At 43.9% G+C, this 19,970-nt stretch overlaps 1 protein-coding gene across 4 annotated transcripts in view; it reads right to left on the bottom strand.

The window, feature by feature from the left end:
• Nucleotides 1-3,032: 3,032 nt before the first annotated feature.
• The window catches only part of atf7ip (activating transcription factor 7 interacting protein), a 33,155-nt gene continuing 16,217 nt past the window's right edge, over nucleotides 3,033-19,970 (bottom strand). Inside the window, exons 2-17 of one of the 4 annotated variants that reach the window (XM_061716855.1) lie at nucleotides 15,071-15,123; nucleotides 14,031-14,213; nucleotides 13,710-13,832; nucleotides 13,169-13,610; nucleotides 12,478-12,647; nucleotides 12,203-12,340; nucleotides 12,036-12,107; nucleotides 11,829-11,929; nucleotides 10,193-10,254; nucleotides 8,260-8,934; nucleotides 8,066-8,167; nucleotides 7,861-7,962; nucleotides 6,668-7,538; nucleotides 6,408-6,588; nucleotides 5,587-5,669; nucleotides 4,003-4,148 (exon numbers count right to left, since the gene is read on the bottom strand). In XM_061716855.1, the coding sequence (XP_061572839.1) occupies nucleotides 4,136-4,148; nucleotides 5,587-5,669; nucleotides 6,408-6,588; nucleotides 6,668-7,538; nucleotides 7,861-7,962; nucleotides 8,066-8,167; nucleotides 8,260-8,934; nucleotides 10,193-10,254; nucleotides 11,829-11,929; nucleotides 12,036-12,107; nucleotides 12,203-12,340; nucleotides 12,478-12,647; nucleotides 13,169-13,610; nucleotides 13,710-13,832; nucleotides 14,031-14,207 (3,312 nt within the window). In that variant the 5' untranslated portion in view covers nucleotides 14,208-14,213; nucleotides 15,071-15,123 and the 3' untranslated portion in view covers nucleotides 4,003-4,135. Of the gene's footprint in view, nucleotides 4,149-5,586; nucleotides 5,670-6,407; nucleotides 6,589-6,667; nucleotides 7,539-7,860; nucleotides 7,963-8,065; nucleotides 8,168-8,259; nucleotides 8,935-10,192; nucleotides 10,255-11,828; nucleotides 11,930-12,035; nucleotides 12,108-12,202; nucleotides 12,341-12,477; nucleotides 12,648-13,168; nucleotides 13,611-13,709; nucleotides 14,214-15,070; nucleotides 15,124-19,970 lie in introns of all 4 variants that reach the window. The other 3 variants (XM_061716837.1, XM_061716846.1, XM_061716864.1) reach the window with 3 other exon arrangements.

Genomic DNA, 19,970 nt, shown 5'->3' with positions numbered 1-19,970 from the left:
CAGGGAGTGAATGGTGTGTAGCAATGGACCCAGTACCCCATATTCCTAGGACCATACCCCAGAGAGGACCCTGAGGGACATGGGCAAATATACTCTCCAAGTCCATAAGACACACATGCACTGGTTGGGTAAACTGCCACACCCACTGGTCCAGTGCTTCATGGCCAGGACATATTATGCATTGCTCCTCCTGAATCTGAGGTTCAACCCTCAATTGGACTTCCTTGTCCAATATGCCTTCATACATCTTACCAGGAAGGTTGAGGTGGGATTGCATTGAAATTGAATCCACCCTCTTAAAGGTGAACCAGCACTCCAGTCTGTCAATACAGAAGCACACCCCTGATGTCCATGTGATAGTGGAGAAGCGTGTCAGCCAAGAATCAAGAATCGCATCCAGCTTGCGGTTTTGCTCCCCCAACGTTAGAGTCTGAGCGTTGGTCGCACAGCTTATCCCTTTAGCCACGTCAGGCAGCTCTGAAAGGGCCAGAACAGCTGTCGACTACTTCCGAATTAGTCGATATGCCAGGTAACCGCCAGCTCCAAAAAGCAGAAATCCTGTTATCATAAATCCAATTATGAAGGCATCTTCAACATCCTCGACTGACAGTATGGACAGAGTATGGACGATCCTCCACGTCTTCCAGGGGTCCATCGTGTATCCAGCAGCAAACATTCCGGCGGGGCAGGAGGGCTCCCTGTTGCCCTGTCTTCTCGTCGAGAAAATTTGGTCAATTGCACTGAGAGACCAGTTAACCAATTCCATGATTGTAGAAAGTTTCGGAGGATGTGAAAAGAGAGGCTCTAAGAATGACAAGACAAAAAGCAGCAGCAGGGCAGATAGGGAGGGAGCGGGAGCAGAAAAAGCGTCCGCCTTCACCGAGAGCCGGAAGAATGGTCCAATGGGTTGACATGGCTTGTCTGGCATCCTACCCATGTGATCCACCTTTCTACTGAAGTCCAGAACACCAAGTGGATTAAGATTGAGTTTAGACTGTTTGGCACATAAACACAAACAACAGTTAGAGCCCATTCCCCACTCAGGCACACGAAAGTTACCCTCTTGTCTACTGGGGAAGAGCCCAACCCACAGGCTCCTAGCCAGCGGGGGATTCGGTACGTTTTGGTACAGTTCAGTACGGTTTAGAATGGTCCAATTAATTCAGGTGAACGTTTCCACTGCAAGTCGTCCGATGCCATGGCCAACGTGGGGTGTAGACCAAATGCCTAGAGGGGTGTCATAGAAGTGCAACGGCAAAAAAGCGAAGCTACCAACAGCAACAATGGAGTTCATCCAGCAGCTCCTTTTTGTTTTGCTAGGTTTTTGGTACTTCGTATAATCCACGCCACGTTGATTGAGAGAAGAGTGCGGGTGCCAAATACTGTTTACAAACGCTCCCACTCTTTCGCGCTTGCTTTTGTCGTGGGTAGTGACTTTTTTCTGTCGCCAATCAACAGATTGTATCGTGTGATGCCAGTAACTCCACCCTTAACGTACCGTGCCATTTTTCTATGGACGTACAAATAACGGGGGCCCAAAAATGGTGCGATATGGTTCGGTTTAATGGGACTATTTTAGAATGGAAACACACAAAATACTGTTCTGGACCGTACCGAACCAGTCAGTGGAAATGGGGCTTAAGTAACCCCACTTTAGTTCATGGGAAACTCCAGAGCGGAACAACATCCAGCGCCTCTTGAAAATCGTGAAAACACCCACGCTGTCTTGAGGTCAGTTCGATGAAATATCTATTCAGAATCTCATGCACAAGCTCAGGATCCTTCCCCTCCATGTTCCAGGTTCTGTAGCCATAGGTTGAGATGCTGAGGACCGTGCTTTTGGATCCAACCCATATTATCCCACATGTGGGTTGTCGCCCCACAGGACGGACGAATGATGTAGGTCCACTGTAAACTGGATTCCTAATAGTTGTATCTATTGTAAGGTGAGACTGTTTCCTTCCAGCCCGACACACCTTAGCTAATTAATTTATGCTCATGTAGCTAGGGTATGTATGAACAGGTCAGAGGGTCTAGTTGATCTTATTCAGGAAATTATTCCACAATGCATTCTCACCATCTCCTCATTTAGCAGTCTGAGAAAATAAGTTTTACTTTTGATTTGATAAAGTTCATTTTGTCTATGGATTTACAATTTAATTTGCTAATTCTTTTTGTCCGATAAAAATAATTTTGTTTTTTTAATTACCTTACATGTTTTGGCGATTCCTTTCGCCTTCATCAGTCACAAGATGGTGTGTGACCCGTCATTTAACATCAGCTGATAAATGACGGGTCACACACATCTTGTGACTGATGAAGGCGAAAGGAATCGCCAAAACATGTAAGGTAATTAAAAAACCTACAAAATGTTTGTCGGAGAAAAAGAATTAGCAAATTAAGTTTTACTTTTGTTTTTTTGGGGACATATTACTTAACATAGTGGACATTCATCATTCACCAAGATGCATAACTCCTTATGTTAATGGACACGCAATGTTTAATTTTCTAGATACAAATTAGAAGAAAAAAAATTGTTTTCCTGCTTACTCCATGGCCCGTTGACACTCTTATCCATCCATCAATTTCCATGGGAACACCAAGGCATTCCCAGGGTGGCTGAGATATACAATCTTTGCAGCGTGTTGACATGCATCCTAACCACATGACCCAACCACCTCAAACGGCTTCTCCTGATGTGGAGGAGCGACAAATTTCTTCTCGCCCCATTGGAGAGACGGGCCATTATTTCCTTCATTTGGTAAGTGTATAAAATCCTGAATATGAAGCAGCACCGTATCCAAAAAACGCAGAAAGGGCGTTCCTCCCTTTTGTGACCGAGAACCAAGATCTCAGATCTCAGCCGCTTCACTGTTGAAACAGCAAATGAGAAATATGGTGGAGAAGGACTTCCTGTAGTCCTTGAACTCCTTATGGATGGATAGTGAAATCAATGTTGGTTCTGTGGTCCACAACGGGAAGAAAGGCCTTCAAAACAACCCCGTGTGAAATACCATGTAGTAAGCCTCTACTTTGATAAAACGTTTTATTCGGATTGCCAAAGTCTGGTTGCCAGACAGAACTCACAAAAGTTAGCATTCTGTTTCTACCACACAGGAATACATTTTTGTGCAACTGAGCTTACATCAGGGGTGTCCAAAGTCGGTCCTCGAGGGCCGCAGTCCTGCACGTTTTTTTAATCAAACCGTGATACAAGGAGCTTTGTCATCAACAGAACTATCCAGACTTTGATGACAAGGTGGTGACGACAGTTAATTAGAATCAGGTGTGTTGATTCAGGGAAAAAACTAAAACATGCAGGATTGCGGCCTTCGAGGACCGACTGAACATCCCTGGCTTACATGAATGATCCTGTTGCCTAACTTTAAAAAATTAAAAAAGAAAAAAAAAAAAAAAGGTGGTCAGAGTCTGACTAACAGGAGTGAATAACATAAATATCTGACTTGGTGGGGGCAGAGGGGTAAAATAACTCCAGGTTACACAGAACAGCTTAAGTGACAAAAGAATATATCACATATGAGGAACCGGGGCGAACCAACTGTCTCCTGCTTCAATTCTCCAACTTTATTTACAGTTATTGTATGTTTTCCGCATACAATATTTAACACACAAAAAAAATTAAAAGAGGTCAAACTTTCAAAGGCCAAAAATGTCTCTTTCTGAACAGTTTAACTGGAGCTGGAACTGATGACATTTGTGCACTGAGGTTCACAGAAGCCACCGAAGCGGCCGTAAACGTCTTTGGCTCGGACCGCAAAATGGTACGTGGAACCGGACTGGAACTGGGTGAGCGTGCAGGCCATCGGCAGCGGCAGGGCGTTCACCTCGCCGATCTTCTTCCAGTGCTGCTGCGCTGCGTTGCCGCTGGAGTTGTCTTGATGGAAGGCGTAGAGGTGGTAGCTCTCGACGGCGGCGCAGCTCCGGTCGGTCTCCGCCACGCTCCAGGATAGCACGATGCCAGTGTGGCCCGGCACCAGCTTCAGCTGCAGCTGCTGGGGGGGCGAGGTCCGTTCGGCGTCCAGCGGTAAACGCGGCGGTGCCGGAGCAGCGGGGAGAGGGGGGAGAGCCATGCTGGTGGCCCGGGCTGGTGTCGTAGAGGTCACAGGGCGAGGTTTCAGCAGAGGTTCCTACAAAAAAAAAAAAAAAAGAGAGAGAAAATGTGCATCAGTGCTTTCGCTTTTGAAACGCCAGATTTAGTAATTCAACATTTATTCAAAATATTTTTTGAAGCCAACATAAATGTACCCTTGTAAAAATATAAATAGATTTAACTTCACTAGGAAAAGTCTGATCTGAGGTGATTCTAGCTTCGGCGGCGACTCGGGGGGGAGGACGGCCGAGACATTAGCGATGCTCTAACGAACTATTTGTGTAACAGTTACAGATGTAAACAATACATTCGTACCGTCTGCAGATATTCACCTTTTGCAAAGGTTAACAAATGCAAGTCAAAATATATTAAAATTCAGAAGGGTAATTAATCTCTATTACTTCGGTCAACAGAATTAACTATATTTATAGTTTAGTGGGAATTAACATTTAACAACAACCTTAACACAAACTATAGCCGCTGTGATGCTTCAGTCACTAAAGAACCGCCCCCCACAAAGAGACAGTCATTATGCAAATTGGTTGTGAAATTGTTTATTACACAATAAAACTATGTTACACTATGTACAAAGGAAGGTTTTCATGGACTGGGTCAGTGGCGGCGGCTGGCGACCGGCTTCCCGGGGTTGGACGACCAGGTTGAAGGCAGCAGTACGGCCCCGCGGCTGCCTGCCATGGCTCCAATTCCTCCGGCCTAGATGAAGAGCAGAAACCGGAGGCGTTACACCACAAAGCACGTCCAGAAAATGCTGTAATATATTATTTACTTAACTCCCTGTCTGCATGCGGAAAACAAAATTAACAATTTGAGTAAGTAATATGAAACTGTTTTAGAGTCTCAAAACACTCACCAGCGACTGCCAAGATCCCTCTCGACAGGTCCGAGAGACCCTCCTTTACAATGGTTGTCGTTGTTCTCGTAAATGGCCTGCGTTAGCTCAAACTACTTCTTACCGGCTCGAGCCATTGCGACCGCCGTGGTCTTTGATGGCCCGATAGTTGCTTCTTCCAATACTACCTCTGGACACATGTCCTCCGGTACCCACAAAGGGCCATCTGCTCGGAGACCTTGAAACGCGTTAAACCATCCAACGCCTGGATTCGGTCTTCGGCCACGAGGAACAGAAACGCGTTGAGCTCGTTGTTGCACTGCGGAGCCGGTTTGAATGCCGTTTTTCGCAGTAACAAAGTTGTAACGTAAAAGTCCCGGTCGTTGGGTTTTAAATACGGCGGATGTGAAGGAGTATCTCAAGAATCATCCGTGACGTCACTCACACTCCGGCCAATCAGTAGCCTGCAGTCTGGTGATGTTGCATTGTCAGCCCGACTCAGCTCGATTGGAACTACTAACCGGTACTATCGCCTAGTGGAAAACCGTCCAAACAGAGCCAAACCGAGCCGAGCTGAGTGGGTACGAGTGGAAAAGAATACGCATGTGCAGTTTTGAGTCCTTACCTGTGGGGGGCGGTGATGCACTGTAATTTGAGGATTGCTGGAGACGGTCTGATTGGTTTTTGGGGATGACCTTGCTCCTGCGGCTGCAGACAGATCACACACACATTTTATTTATGTATACCAATTAATCATAAGACTATACAATATATAATAGATATAATATATTTAAGCATCGGGCTGAAGAACGACCCTCAGCTGTGATATAATGAGCATATACCATGGCCTGTCGTGATGTATTGCTTTTATAAAACAGTTACCAATAATGTAAATATGAAAGAGGAATACACAATCAATTTTGTTGTTTTTAATTAATCAGAAATACATATTATCCAGTAAAAATAGCCCCACTGTGGAAAAAAATAGTCCCATCTCTGACGTTAGTTCTGCATGTCGTCTTTTCCTCGTCTTTTTTTTTTTTTTTTTTTTTAGGAGAAAGTCACTGTTCAATGCACTCTACCATTGTCAACCCTACCTGGAGGTGAAAATTAACCATAAAGACGTCAATTCGACTAATTTAGTCTTTTTGTTAATGTCGTCAAAACACTGCTGCTAAGTTCTGCTACCTTCTGTAACAGTTGGTTGTTGTCATGGAAACAGTTGGTTCTCCAACAATAATGAGGAATACACAATCAATGTAGGTTTTATTCATGAGAAATGCATAGCCTATTATAAATAAATATTTTAACCTTTTTCGAATAAATAAATAAATGAAAAATTACAGCTTTTACTCTTACTAATACTGTTACTAATAACATTAGACTTACAATTATTTACATTCATTTCTGCAGTTACTCCATAACATTAGATTTACAATTATTTACATTCATTTCTGCAGTTACTCCATAACAGATCTGTGTGGTGTTGAGGCCTGCATCAGACAGCTTCTCTATGGGGGTGCTGTGGAGGCAGAGGTTGGTGTATCTATGCTGTGTGCCAGCTTCCTTGCAGATGCGGGGCAACATTGTGGAGAGGTGATTGACGCCCATCGGCTCTCGTGTAAACCTAAATGTTACCACACATATTTTAGTTGTCATATTAATTTACCTTTCATCTAAATATACAGTACGCATGATACACTTACCAAACTTTGTCCAAGTTGCAGTGCTCTTTCCTCGCATGCAGATAAAACGCCGGCGCGTCAGGAGGCAGGACGGAGAGATATTTTTCCAACGAGGACACAGGGCAGAGAGGATCACCGGGCAGTTGGTACATGACTCTCTCCCTGTTCCTGCCTTCTGGATCATCATGATTTTTGGCGTCCTCGTGCGTCAGCGTGGCGTATTTCAAGCCCCTTTCATCCGTTTTGATCACAAAAGATGAGGGTTTGAGCTGACGATTTCCCTCCTTTCCTCTGCGCCCAAAATGCAGCTGCGTGTCGAACCACACTTTATTTACCAAGCCCGTTGGAGTGTTTGGATTCAGGACGCGCTTTATGGTGTTGAGGTCAGCGTTTGTGATTGATGTGTGATGCACTATAGTGTCAAGTCCGTTCTTCCTCAACATGTTCACAACGCCAGCGAACACATTATTAGAGGTTTTGAACTCTTTGTCTTTGAGGAGGCACCAAGAGAGGCTGAGTGGGGGGTCGCTGACATATCTGTTCAGTCCTGCACGGATACCGGTGTAGCTGCTCAGTCCATACAGGTCACCTTTAAAGTTTCTGACAGTGCCATAAAACTCTCTTAAAATGTCATTCAATTCTTTTTTAGACACCGTCTGAAAGTCCACGGCCAAACCTTTGTCTTTGCACCAGTCTTCAAAGCACTTCACCGCCCACCGCGTCTGTTTAACTGTATTGGCCGCCTCACTTTTCTCTTTATCGAGTTGGTCAACCTCTCCAGATGTCAGATCTGCATGTCGTCTTTTGTTCGTCTTTTTTTCCGCAGACGGGCACTCAATCCATTCATCCATCGTTAGCCCTCCCCGGAGATCAGAGTTTACCGTCAACATGCCTAATTAATTGTTAACGAAAATTAAAAATAAACTTTAACACCAGCTACTTTTTGCTACCTACTGTAACCGTCAAAAAATATGTAATAGTTGGTTGTTGTCATGGATACATTGTTGTTTCCCTGACACGGAATGATATGCTGTGATAAGGCTCTAGAATAGAAGCCGTGGTATATGCTCATTATACCACAGTTAACAACCAATCAGATTGCGGGATTTCACCTTTCTGTTTTAGAAAAGACTATATAATGCATTCATAAGGGAATTATAGACAGGGTGAAATGCTAAGCATTGATTTATAGAAATATAATTAATTGGTCTTACTCGTGGGAACGCTGATGACGGGGTTAGGGCGCGGCGCAGGTGACGCGGTGGAAACCGTGGTGGAAACCGTGGCGGAAGCCGTGGCCTTCTTAACTCCAGTCACTGAGAAACAAAGATCAACATAAATAACCCTGCTGCAGGTATCGTTCCAACGCCTCAAAACAAATCTGAGGGCTAAGAAACCGTTTAAAGAGCTCGGTCCTACCTTGCACATCGTCGTCGTCCTCAGTGAGATCGATGACAGAACCTTTGGGTCGCACCGTGGGCATAGCTGGTTTCGATGGAGTGCTCCCAGTAGCTTGGTTGTCTTCAACAAAAAAGACAGAGTCATGTAAATCACAGAAGAATAAAACGGAAGAAAAAAATAGATAATTTCAAATTTGACGGTTCTTTCCTCACCTGTCTTTGATGTTAGAGAGGTTCCCTGTGGGGGTCCTGGAGCAGTGGATCCGGTCGCTGCTGGCCCGGAGGTTGCAGGCGAGGAAACTGAAGACATGGCACCGACGACGGAGACAGACTGAGCCGGTGTCCTGGCTGTGGTCACGGAAATGCCAGCGTTGGGCGTGGTTATCCCACCTGCACCCCCCTGGTACACCGGCCGGGTCAGGGAGATCTGGGCGGTGGTGGGCACCTGCCCGGGGGAGGGTTGGAGAGCGGGCAGGGCTGGGAGGGTGGCAGCAGATGAGATGGAGGTCGACGCCGCATTACTCGTGGGAGGAGACTTGAGTATAAACGTGGTGGTGGAGGCAGAGGTTTTGGACTTGCTGAGGGAGCCGGCGGCAGACAACGAGGACACGGGGAAGTTGACCAGCGTCCCCGTCTGGCCGTTCACCGACAGAGGCAGCTGGATCACCAGCGGCTGGCCTGCGGCCATCATGCTGCTCCCGGAGGCCGTTTTCAGCACTAGCGTGCCGGTCTGACTCTGAGTGGTGATGGCGTTGGCCAAGGTGGAGGCGGCGTTAGCGCTGGAAGTGATTAGCTGGAGGATAGAAGCCTGTGGAACAACGGTAGTGGAGGTGGATGTCGGGGCGGAAGTCGTAGTACAGACTGAAAGAGATGCCGGGACTGGAACTACTGGGAAACACAAAAAAACAGAAGATGGAGTCAGCCTGGGACGTGAGGTGTCACCGAGATCACTGAGAGCTCATTCACTCTGGGCCCCGGGATGATTGATGATTGCTCCGCGTTCAAGCGTGGCCTGGCTCCAGGTCCGTTTCCACCACGACTGGAGGAAGTGTGCTCGGCACAATATGAGTATGTGTACCCGACATATGCAGGATGTGGACATCCAGCTATTATTTGAGACAATCATTTATCTTGAAGAAATTCAAATATATTGGAGGGTTGTTCCTGATGAGAAAAACTAAAAAAGAATCCACAAAGTCAGTACCTTTTCTATGATATTTTCTGTGTTGTTTCCCGTTGTATCGATTCGCTGACACCAAGCGCATAAAAATAACTGAATGTAATGACGTGGTGCCATACGCTCAAGGGCAATCATGGCGAAGCACGACTCGTTAATCAGTGCTGGGAAGGAACCGGCGGGTGGGGGTAACCAGACAAACTACATTTCTGCATCAGAGCTGAAGTCATCTACTTGCTTGGTGTTGCTAAGGGTCATGGCGGATAATTATCCCAGCATTCACTGGGTCAAAATACATTTAAAAACAGACTGGAGAACTAGCCCTCAGAGAAATTTAGTCTTTTCTACACGTATAGAGGTCAAATTAAACAATGCAAGGATTAAAAATCTCTTAAATCATAATAAACTCTATTAAAAGTCATTTCTCTCACATTCTTTTTTTGCTTCTTTTGCGGTTGGATTTCTGGTCTTTTCTACGTGCTCTGGCCTGGACGGGTTGTATCCACTCACAGGGCGGGTTCTGTGACATGTGCCTGAGACTCCTCCCACCCTCCAAAGCACACCAGACCAACTGCAACAGGGTGGGGGGGTTGGATTTATGTGCGGTGACTCATACGGGAGCGCCGGGTGTTTCTACTCCACTGCCCTTTCGGACGTCCCTTGTTGGCGCTAGTCTGGTAGCCAGTCGGCCTAATGAAGTTTCTCCTGGATCCACTGGTACGGCCCGTGGGGAAATTGAACAAAAACCCAGAGGACCAAGACTAATTCCTTGTATCCAACAGGTAAACGATTAGGATGGCTGGATTAGGATTTCTTTGCTTTGTGAAAGTGTCTCACAAACAAGACCACGTGGAAAAGACCAATAATCCAAACCCCCAACTCCGTTGTTGAAAACCATTAAGATATTGATCAGTTTATCAACAGCAAAGAAATAAATGACATCTGTCTGAAGAAAATCCTGCAACTCACCAGCTGAACTGGATGAAGAAACAGTTGGAGGCGGCTTTACTTCTATGGAAGTCCGGACTTGCCTGTTCAGAAAGATGCTCATACTTAGACGTGTTGACATAGGAAGTAATTCATGTCCATAACAGGATGACCAGTGAAAGCCCGTTGGGGTGGACATTTAACTTTATTCCATATCAGTCATCTCTGAACATCTTGCATGAGGATTCAACTCACAATCATTATTACAGGACCAAGTTTACATCGTTAGTGCTTAATTGTGCATTAGAGAAGTGCAAAGTCAAAAGATGTCATGAATAAAGATTGGGATTTATAAAGAAAATATTTTCATATTCTCTATTATACAACTAATGACAATTGTCCCAGTATGCTTTTGTTCCTGTATATGGGTGTCAATAAAACACAAGATTCTTCCCATCATATTCTTGGAAAAACTCCGGTCTTCTCTTTACTCGGAGTATTTCATTGATAACGTCTCGAATCTCTCTCCACCTGTCAGTCGACAGCGCAGGAAATCGACGCTCAATGTACATCCTCATCGTCCTCCTCAAGTTTTTGGGCAGCGCCTCCTTGCCCATTAATCCAACATAATTGACCTTCGCTACCCACTCGCAGTAGACTTCATACGGGACTAAGTTGCGGAAAACGTAAGAAGCATAGCGGTCAGGCCTGGGGTTCCCCGAGCCTCGCATGCAGTTGTAGAAGAGCACTTTCTCCAAGTGGGGAGAAATTGTGCGGAGCTTAACGTCAGGTCTGCTTCTTCCTTCACTGTACTCTGCCAGCTTCTTTGCCATGTCAATGTGGCGCGACATATCTGTTTCCTTCCCCTCCCCCTCCTCTTCTTCTTCCTTGTCCTTGACAGACAGTGCAGGAGTCTTATCAAAAGAGGGCGCCACTCGCTCGCGGAGCACCACGGGCTGCGGCTCTACTGTCTGCCGACGGAGCACGCTGTTGGGAGGAGAGGTGCAGCTGTAACTACACTCTGCACTGCCTGAAGAAACGCTCAGGCTTCACATTGTAGAACGTCACAAGACTCAGGACCTCAACCCACGCGGGGTTACTTTACCGGTTTAAAAACGCTGGGGCATGTGTTTGTTTAGTCCAAACAAGTCTTTACGAAATATTTGGAGGGAGATTAATGAGTTTGAAAAAGTTGACCCTGACAAACCAAACAGAAGGACATGGAACAAGGGGGTTTGGATTGGGAGGATGTACAGATTGTTTGTTTTTCCCCATCGATTTGGTTTTGAGTGCAGTTTTTAATGATTACAGTTAGCAACCTGGGACAATGTCATTGGTTAGAGCTCTAAACGATCTCGTGTGTCGCAGTGCCGTCAGTCCAGTATTGTCACGTTCATACAAAAGCCAAATTATATTCACATAAAATCATTGTGCACAGACTACTCTATGATTCAAGAATGACATTTACAAACACACAGCTGCTGTGAATTTGAATAGCCAAAAATATTTTGAAACATGATTTAAAAAAAAAAAAAAAAAAAAAAAAAAAAAAAGAGTTTGCAGTGAAGTGAATCCTTGATAACTCTTGTGAACGTCATTGCTGAACTCATAAATTAGCACATAAAGGGCAGTGGACAGGATTCAGACAGGAAGCTGTTCGAGGCATGGAGGCACTTACCGCTGAGCCTGAATGTTGTTTGTAGCGACTGCAGACTTGGCGGCGGTAATGGCAGCAGCAGCACTGGCGGCAGCAGCAGCAGCACTAGCAGCAGCGAGTGCCTGCAGAAATCAAAGAGCACGCTTTTTAACAGCCTCATCCGACACTCGTCTGCACACTGCACACAAAGACTGAAAATAACTCAGGCTAAGGAAAACGCTGCCTTACCTCTTGCTTCCTTTTGTTTTCAGATGCCTGATTAGCCTCTCCAAACTTTTTCGATAGACGGGATATCTTGGACTGAAAGAAAACAGGAGGAGGAGTTAATATTGCGTTGCCAGTTGTGTTCTCCTCAAGGAAAACTATTCCACACAGGAGTAGTGGCGTCTACCTACTTGGAGTGTGTTAATGGCGGTTTGGTGTTTCGTAGCACAGTCGATTTTGTCAACTCTGTCTTTCAACTCTTGAAAATGTTTGTCAAAAATGTTCAGCTGCAAGATCTTCAGCCGTTCTTCCACAAGGTTTTGCACAATCTGGAAAAAGATATCACGGAGAGGCACAGACGGATGAGTAATGAGAAAGAAAATATTAAGAATCTAAATTCTCTTGAGTCAAACATTTCAAACCATGTGACAGAAGTCAAACTCTATTAGGAAAGTTGGATACAAACCTTTTCAAGCTTGTGGTGGCTGCCAGCTTTGGCTGTGATTTTAAGTTCCAGTTGGGCCTCCAGCTCCTCGTCCTCCACCTTGGGCCTTTTCCCCTCTTTTTTCACATCTTCCTCATTTCCTTCCGATAAAGTGCGCTTTAGTCCCGAGGTTGAGCTCTTCTCTTCACGAGCTGCACAAGAACCGAGATAAAGAAGAAACTCATAACTATACTGTTGTTCTCAGGTTCCTTAAGCATTGGAAGTCAGTTTTACTTTATTTATTTTTGTCCAGTTTATCAAATCAGAGGGACTAAACTATGTTTGGGACAAGCACACTTCACATTAGATCTGGACTCTAGAAAGCAATGACAAAAAAAGAACAAAAAAACCTGCAGTTCCGACATAAAAACAGGGACATTTTAGTAGAGTACTTCATGGTCACTATGAAGGCACCAGTGAAGGGAAATAATCAGCAAAATAATTTGACAAGTTTTTTTTAAATCAACACTGATCACTGCTGTTAAAAAAAATTAAACCAGAATCAGTTATTGTAAACTAAGGTTCATGATGTAATGTGGGATGCAAGGAGAGCACTATTGATTCAACATTCAAAGCGTTCATTGTCATATTAACAGTAGAAGTAGCAGAAATTGTCTGGAAAAAAAATTTAAACAAAACGTAATTTACCATAGCCCCTCCCACTGTATCTTACCTGTATTAAAAGGTGGAACAGATGATGGTCTACTTGACTTAGATATCTGTTTGATATCAGTTTCTTCCTTTTTTGCCTCCATTTTGACACTGTTCATCTCCGTCTTTCTGACAGAATTTGGTCCTTTCTTCACATCAGCTTTGTCATCCTCTTCTTTTACTTCAGCCTTCGTGACTTCGGTCGATGTGTGCTTTTGTTCAGATGTTGACGTTGGATGACACGCCGACGAACTGGGAGAGGGAGCTTTGAGGGAAGAAGGCTTTTTGTCTTTTACTAGGGATGTGGAGGCCTCAGCGACAGCAGTCTTGGTGGTGTCACTTTCCGTTTCCATTGGTTCTGTGTATTCAGAAGCCGCAGGTGGCACGGGTGAAGAGGAGGCCGAATCTTTCCCAGAAACCGTCACTGAAGCCCCAGCTGTGACCTCTTTTGGGCTGCGTTTCTCCTAAAGGTGTAAATACATTGCAAGTTGGGAATCAAGTGATACAATTTCTAGAAAGAAAGCAAATATATATAACTTCCGAAATGCTTGACGGGTATTTACCTGCTTCTTTTCCACCATGGTGATCCCCTCACTGTCATTTTTCTCTTGGTCCTTCTGCTCAGTTGATGCAGCAGCAACAGACTCACTTGACGGCGAAGAACGCTGCTTTTCGTCACCCTCCATCTTTTTAAGGTCAAAAAATACAGAGTGGAATGATGAAGTGGGGGAAGGTGCTTCGTCCTGCTCTTTGGGACTTTGCGAAGATGAAGGAGAAGGTGACAGATTGAGGGACAGGAATGGTGCGGGGGAGCTCAGAGAAGTCTGAGAGGCAGGTGAATTTGCGTTTGAGTCAGTGATGTTGTTTTGATCCTTGTCAGCCACCTTCTGTCCATCCTCTTTATGTGTGCCGTTCACCAGAGGAGGCGGAGACGGGTTGGACAAACTTGGCGCCGTCAGCAACGTGGTGTGAAGGCTGTCCAGCTGCAGACGATCACTAATCTTCATGGTTTTCCTAGCACGGAAAATCTTCTTTTTCTCCTCTGTCACAACAACTTCCATTGCTCCCTGTGGGGCGACAAAGACCAATTAGATCCAAAAAGGTGCTACCAGTCCAGGAGAGGCCGAGAGCTGCAAAGGTAAACAGCACAGTAACTTCCGCTTGTGAGCCAGTCTTGATCTTTATGCACAGCTCCACTGAAAACACTAGGGGTCACCGGAGAGCTCTTCTGCTGCTTCCTTTGTTCTTTTCTAGAAGGTTCTCTCATGTGGATTCACACCAGATGGTTTGGTTCCCTTTTTCCCCCTCAAATTATATTTGTTTTAGCATTAAAAACTAAAAATCTGCCAGATTCTGGGAATCTGATCCCCCACTACCATAACGATCCTAAACTGACAGCAACCAAAGAGCACCACAGGAAGCATGAGAGCTTTTATACAGTGTCAGAAAAATCAAGGATGATCTGATAGTCCCTTTTACCTCTAACTTGTGATTAACTTATGGATTTCCTGTTTACCTAAGCCACGATCCCGAGAACAGAAGAGAGGACACTGAGATAAGCAGGAACAGTAACCCAACCTTCCTCCCATCCCCCCCGTGTAACTATTGGTTCGATCCTCAGCCAATCAGCGGAGAACAACTGGGGCAGTGCTGGCAGCAGCAAAGAGGTTATGCAAAGCATGAAGGACTTTCCGTACACCGTTTAGATTGTTGCACATATTGTAGTGTTGAGGCTAGGTAAAATATTTTAAATATGCTCATTTTACAAGCATTCATGTCATTTAAATGTGAATTTACTGCAGTCACAGTACATTGGAATTGTTTTGAATCAATATGTTGGAGCAGCTTGCTGTAACAGTAACAAACAAGAAAAAGGTGGGATATCGGAAACAGTTGATTTATAGACTAATTAACAATAACACACCTTTAGGCCTAAAGATTCCTGGTCATCGATTTCCCACAGGATTTCTCAGCAATCTGAAGGAAAAAAGGAAAACAAAGAAAAAGTATTTTTGAGGATTTTTTTTATAATAAGAAATGAAAGAGTAACCCTAAATTTAGCAGTGTATATCCCTCTCTCAGACTGTATCAGGGCCTTTGACTACAGAATGAGATATTTATTTGCGTATGCGTCTTGTGTGCTGCAGGGGTGGGGGGAGGGGAGAATTTCATCTAGCTAGAAATACAAGTACTATTTAAAAGTACATCATTTAAAATAATTCATACTGTATGCTCATGAAAACACTAAAGAGTGTTCCTCTGTCCGTCACTGCAGTAATATTTCCCAGTCAAACATGCAATGCTATTTTTTCGGCCTTTTGGTATTTATTCTATAAAAAGAGAAGAACAAAATAAAGAAAAATGTGTATTAGTACAGCCAAGCATCTAATCTATTTTGGCAAAACGTGCAACAACCACTTGTACCAAAGGCTTTGAGTAATTCTGGGCATCAAATTTGAGGAATTATGTTTTAATCAAGTAGCTATGTCCAGTTACACAACGATGACAGAGTGGACTGGCTAAACGTGGAGGTAGCTGGCCAGAGCAACACAGATTAGAGGAGGGTGCCCCTGTGCAGGGAAGAGCCTTACATACAAACTAATCAACCAGCTTGAATTTTTCATGAATACGAGTTTAATGTGCCACTGCTGGTGTGCCGACTGTATTTCTAAATCTAATTGCTCTCCCTTCTGTTATAACAAAAACGGACACTGCTCATTCAAATCAACTCAGAAACTATGTAGCTTTAAATCGGTCACACTGTGGGAACAAAACACGAAAGGTAGACATGAGTCAAGCTATATCCACATTCCACAAATAACTATTGAGAGTAAAAACTTTGTCTTTTGGTAAACTTGTTAGCGTTACAGTTACTATATTGGTGACACAAGTTGATAAAGCTAAGCTTTAGCCAATCACAGTTTAGTTTAGCCTCAGATCTTTTGAGACTTAGCAGGATGACATATGTATGTGGGGAAAAATAGGAGGACTGATCTGGATTCAGCGTATACTTTACACTGTCAAGCAACACACTGAGACGCTGGTGCAAGCACTGAAGACTGTAAGCCATCCCTGCTGTGTTCCCTCTCATCAGCAAGCATGCTTTCTGCCACAAACTTATTTTTACCTAACTAAGCTATAAAACATTTTAGTATTATTTCTAAAAAAAAAAAAATCCACCAAAACAAAAGCACCACAAAAATAGATTACAATCAAGTGGAACAGTGTGAATGGCAAACACGATCGCTGCTCCACTTCACATTCCAATGTTATTGCATACTGCGCAGAGCATAAAAACTCCCCTCCCCCATCTTGCGGCCTCGACTAGTGCGCCTGGATTTAGTGCAGAAACTCAAAATGGCGGTCGGCTCTGCTGTTCGCTGCCAGACTGAGACCTCTGTAGCTAGCTGAAAAGGACTGTCAGATGTATCAGGTTGCAACGCCACCCTGCACAATGAGGATTTTCTGGTGAGCCTCAGGCTTCAGCAAGCTGGCAGTGGAGGGGAAGAAATGCAGAAAATGTATAGCTAAGCCAAACTTAGAAAACCCCTTTAACAATTTTATAGATAAAACCACCTGTCCAATTAAACAGCTCCTAACACCTGCTAATGAAAAAAAAAAAAAAAGTGACTATAAAATCCCTGTGGTCCAAATAAAATCTTAATATTATTCTTGGTGAAAGTATAAAAAATTCTTATAGGTTGCCAAGGCAAAAGGTTGAGGTTAAGAAGTACATGAAAACAGCAAAGTGAATGTCTCAACTGTATTGGCTACGTGAACCATCTGATGTCATGCTTGGCCATCAGAAAGAAACCATCCGAATTTTGAAAAATGCTTTACTTGGACATCAGAAACACTAGAACGCAGATAGAATATATCTGAACTGAAAGCTCATTTAAAAAAAACAACAAAAAAAAAACAAAACTCACTGACTATTTGTATGATAACATTAGGAATTTCTTCTTAGGGTGCTTTCACACCTGTACCGTTTCAAGCAGTTGTTCTGATACAGGGAACGTTTCCCCCTCAAGATCGGAACGTTTTGGTATATGTGAACACAGCAATCGCGCTCTGAAACGGTACAAAACAAGCGTTCCGAGATCGCCTAGGAGAGGTGGTCTCGGAACGATTCCAATCGAGACCTGAAACGGTTCATTTTTTTTATTTGGAGTGAGAACGTAATCCACACAGCAACCGACACAACTCCATTCATTGTGTATGTGCGACCGCGGCGCAAGGAGAGGAGTCGGTCCAGCTCCACCAACTCCTCTCCTATTGGACGTGCGAGATGTCTTCCCAGCACGGCACAAATTAAACATTGTTTGAAATTAAACAATGTTCAATTCGGGCAGGGTTTGCGCAGCCCAAACCCGGCTGCAGCAGGCGGCCTCTCGTCCTCTGCCGGGCTCCGCTCTGCACCGAGCGCACATAAATGAATGGGTAAAGCCTGATTTATGGTTCCGCGTTAAATCAACGCAGAGCCTACGCCGTACTCTATGCCGTAGGCTCTGCGTTGGTGTAACGCAGAACCATAAATCAGCCTAAAGCCGGCAGCTGCCGTCTGTGCTGCGCTGAAAGGGGCGTGTTGTTTATGCCGGGGTCGGAAGAGAAAACTCCTTCCGCGTTCATTTGACCAATCAGAGAGCAGCTGGTTCGCGCATGGAATTTGTTATCAGCTTTGAAACGGTACAGACGTTTGCCTTGTGAACACAAACTCCACGAACGAGAAACGGAACAACTGTATCGGTTCAGCCCCTGAATCGGAACAAAACAAACGGGCCACAGGTGTGAAAGCACCCTTAATTTCTTCTTCTTAGCTAGCTACAACCCTACTCCTAAACAACCACTGCAACATTTCCTGAAATTTTTCGACATTTCTGGTCGACACAGACTAACAAATATGATCGGTACTAATGCGATTGCTTTTAACATATTCCTGCTACCACTAATTTGTCAGGTTCAAGCCGGGTAGAAAGGCAAATTGCTCTATTTTCAGTAAACGTTACTGCAGCTCAACCTTCATTGGCTCTAAATTCACATAAAATACGCTTTAATTTGCTACATTTTGTCTGAGCTACATAGAGGAAGTAAAAGAAAACCAAGAGTTCAAGCTACTGCTCTGCAGAAAGGAACCTACACTGCTAGCTAGCACTTTGTCGCTAGCTAGCTTAAACTGAAACAAACAACAACAACAACATACAACTAAAAACAGCAACAATGATGCATCTTAAATGCATAGGCTATGTGCAACAGATAACCAGAAATCAAACTATACTTCTACAAGGCGGCCGAAACCAAGCTGAAGCGGGCCCACAAGGTCTAGTTGAGTGCTTATTTCTGTGCTCCAGCATGCCACAGATCCTGATCAGTGGCATTGTTGAAGTGTGATTGGATCAGCTGCACATGTACATGGATGAGGGCATGTATGCAACCTATATGTTATGTCTTCATAGCAACAATCATTCAATAACACAACAACATAATTCAGAAATTCCAAAATGTGAGCGGGCAGAATCAAACCAAGGTAACTCAAAATAAGCCATGAAGTAGTGCAATATTACAACATGATATGGTATGTACAAGTAACAATCGTCCTCTAGTACAATCAAAACCGGAGTAATGTGATTCCTGAGGAAATCGGCAGTGAGAGTCAATCATGCCTGGACACAGCATGGGCAAAAACGACTACTGTGCATGTGCCTGAGAAAAAGAATTTGAGAAACAACTTAAACTTTGAAAACAGAGATCTTTCAGAAGTTTCATGCATCAATAGCATGAGACAAGGAACATCTATGCTTTTCTGTTTTCTTCCGACTTCGCAAAGATGCATCTTTGGTGGAACACAAGCACCGCAGGTAAGAATTTGCTTAAATGTTTAGCAATTTCTTATTTACCTACTTAATGTCAAGTAAGAGCATATCATTAGAGGCTTACCTCAAAACTGGCATCCCTTGAAGTAATATTACCCTGCATGAAAATTGCCTTTATTCCACCATGTAATGGTGACGAAGCAATGACCTTTTTTGATTGTGATTGGCCGAAAGACTTGGTGTGTGTGTGTATTGTGTTCCAAAGATGCGTTATCGTAAGGATGTTTTTCATTAACCTGAATTATATTCTGATTCAAACGGCGAATGTTCCAAAAACCAACCAGTTTGCAGGTATGGAGTGTACAAGTTGTGAAGATGCGCAGTTAATTTCTGCATGGCATACGCAACTTTGACCACCAATAAAATATAAAACAGTGTGACGACCCTGTCTAATTGTGGGCATTCCTAACTCTCTCTCTATTTGTCTTTGAGGAGTCTGATGTGAGATGAGCTGATTTGGAGCACCTGGGCCCAGTGTTCCAGTCTATAAAACCGGATAAAAGCATTTCAATGAGTCAAATGCCTAATTTAAATACTTTGCCGACTGTAACCTCCTAGATTAATGAAGTCATTTGAAGTATACGGTTCTCTGTCTCACAGTTTCAGAGTGGTAATTTATTTTTGCTTTTTCTGGTTTTTGATGCAAACAATTTTGATTGCACCATTAAAGATTCTGACAGGCTTCTTTTCATCAATACAGCTAGCAGTATATACAACGTTATGCCTTTTAGTTACACCAAGAAATTGACAAAAATGTTAAAGAAAAAAGGAAATTGCTTCTTTCACATATGCAAACAATATTTTACACCTGTGGCAGTTGTGAGGAACAAATCTCCCAAAATGTGTAAATACTGACTTAGTTTGCTGTTGTAGTCTTACTGACATACAGATAATATACCTCAAACTATGTTTCCATAGTGTGTCTCAGGTTTCAAATTCCTTGGTGATTAGCTA

This window comes from Cololabis saira, chromosome 1, assembly GCF_033807715.1.
Source record: "Cololabis saira isolate AMF1-May2022 chromosome 1, fColSai1.1, whole genome shotgun sequence".
NCBI classification, from domain to species: domain Eukaryota; kingdom Metazoa; phylum Chordata; class Actinopteri; order Beloniformes; family Belonidae; genus Cololabis; species Cololabis saira.
The sequence above is the reverse complement of the archived record's forward strand: the minus strand, read 5'-3'. Positions and strand labels throughout refer to the sequence as shown.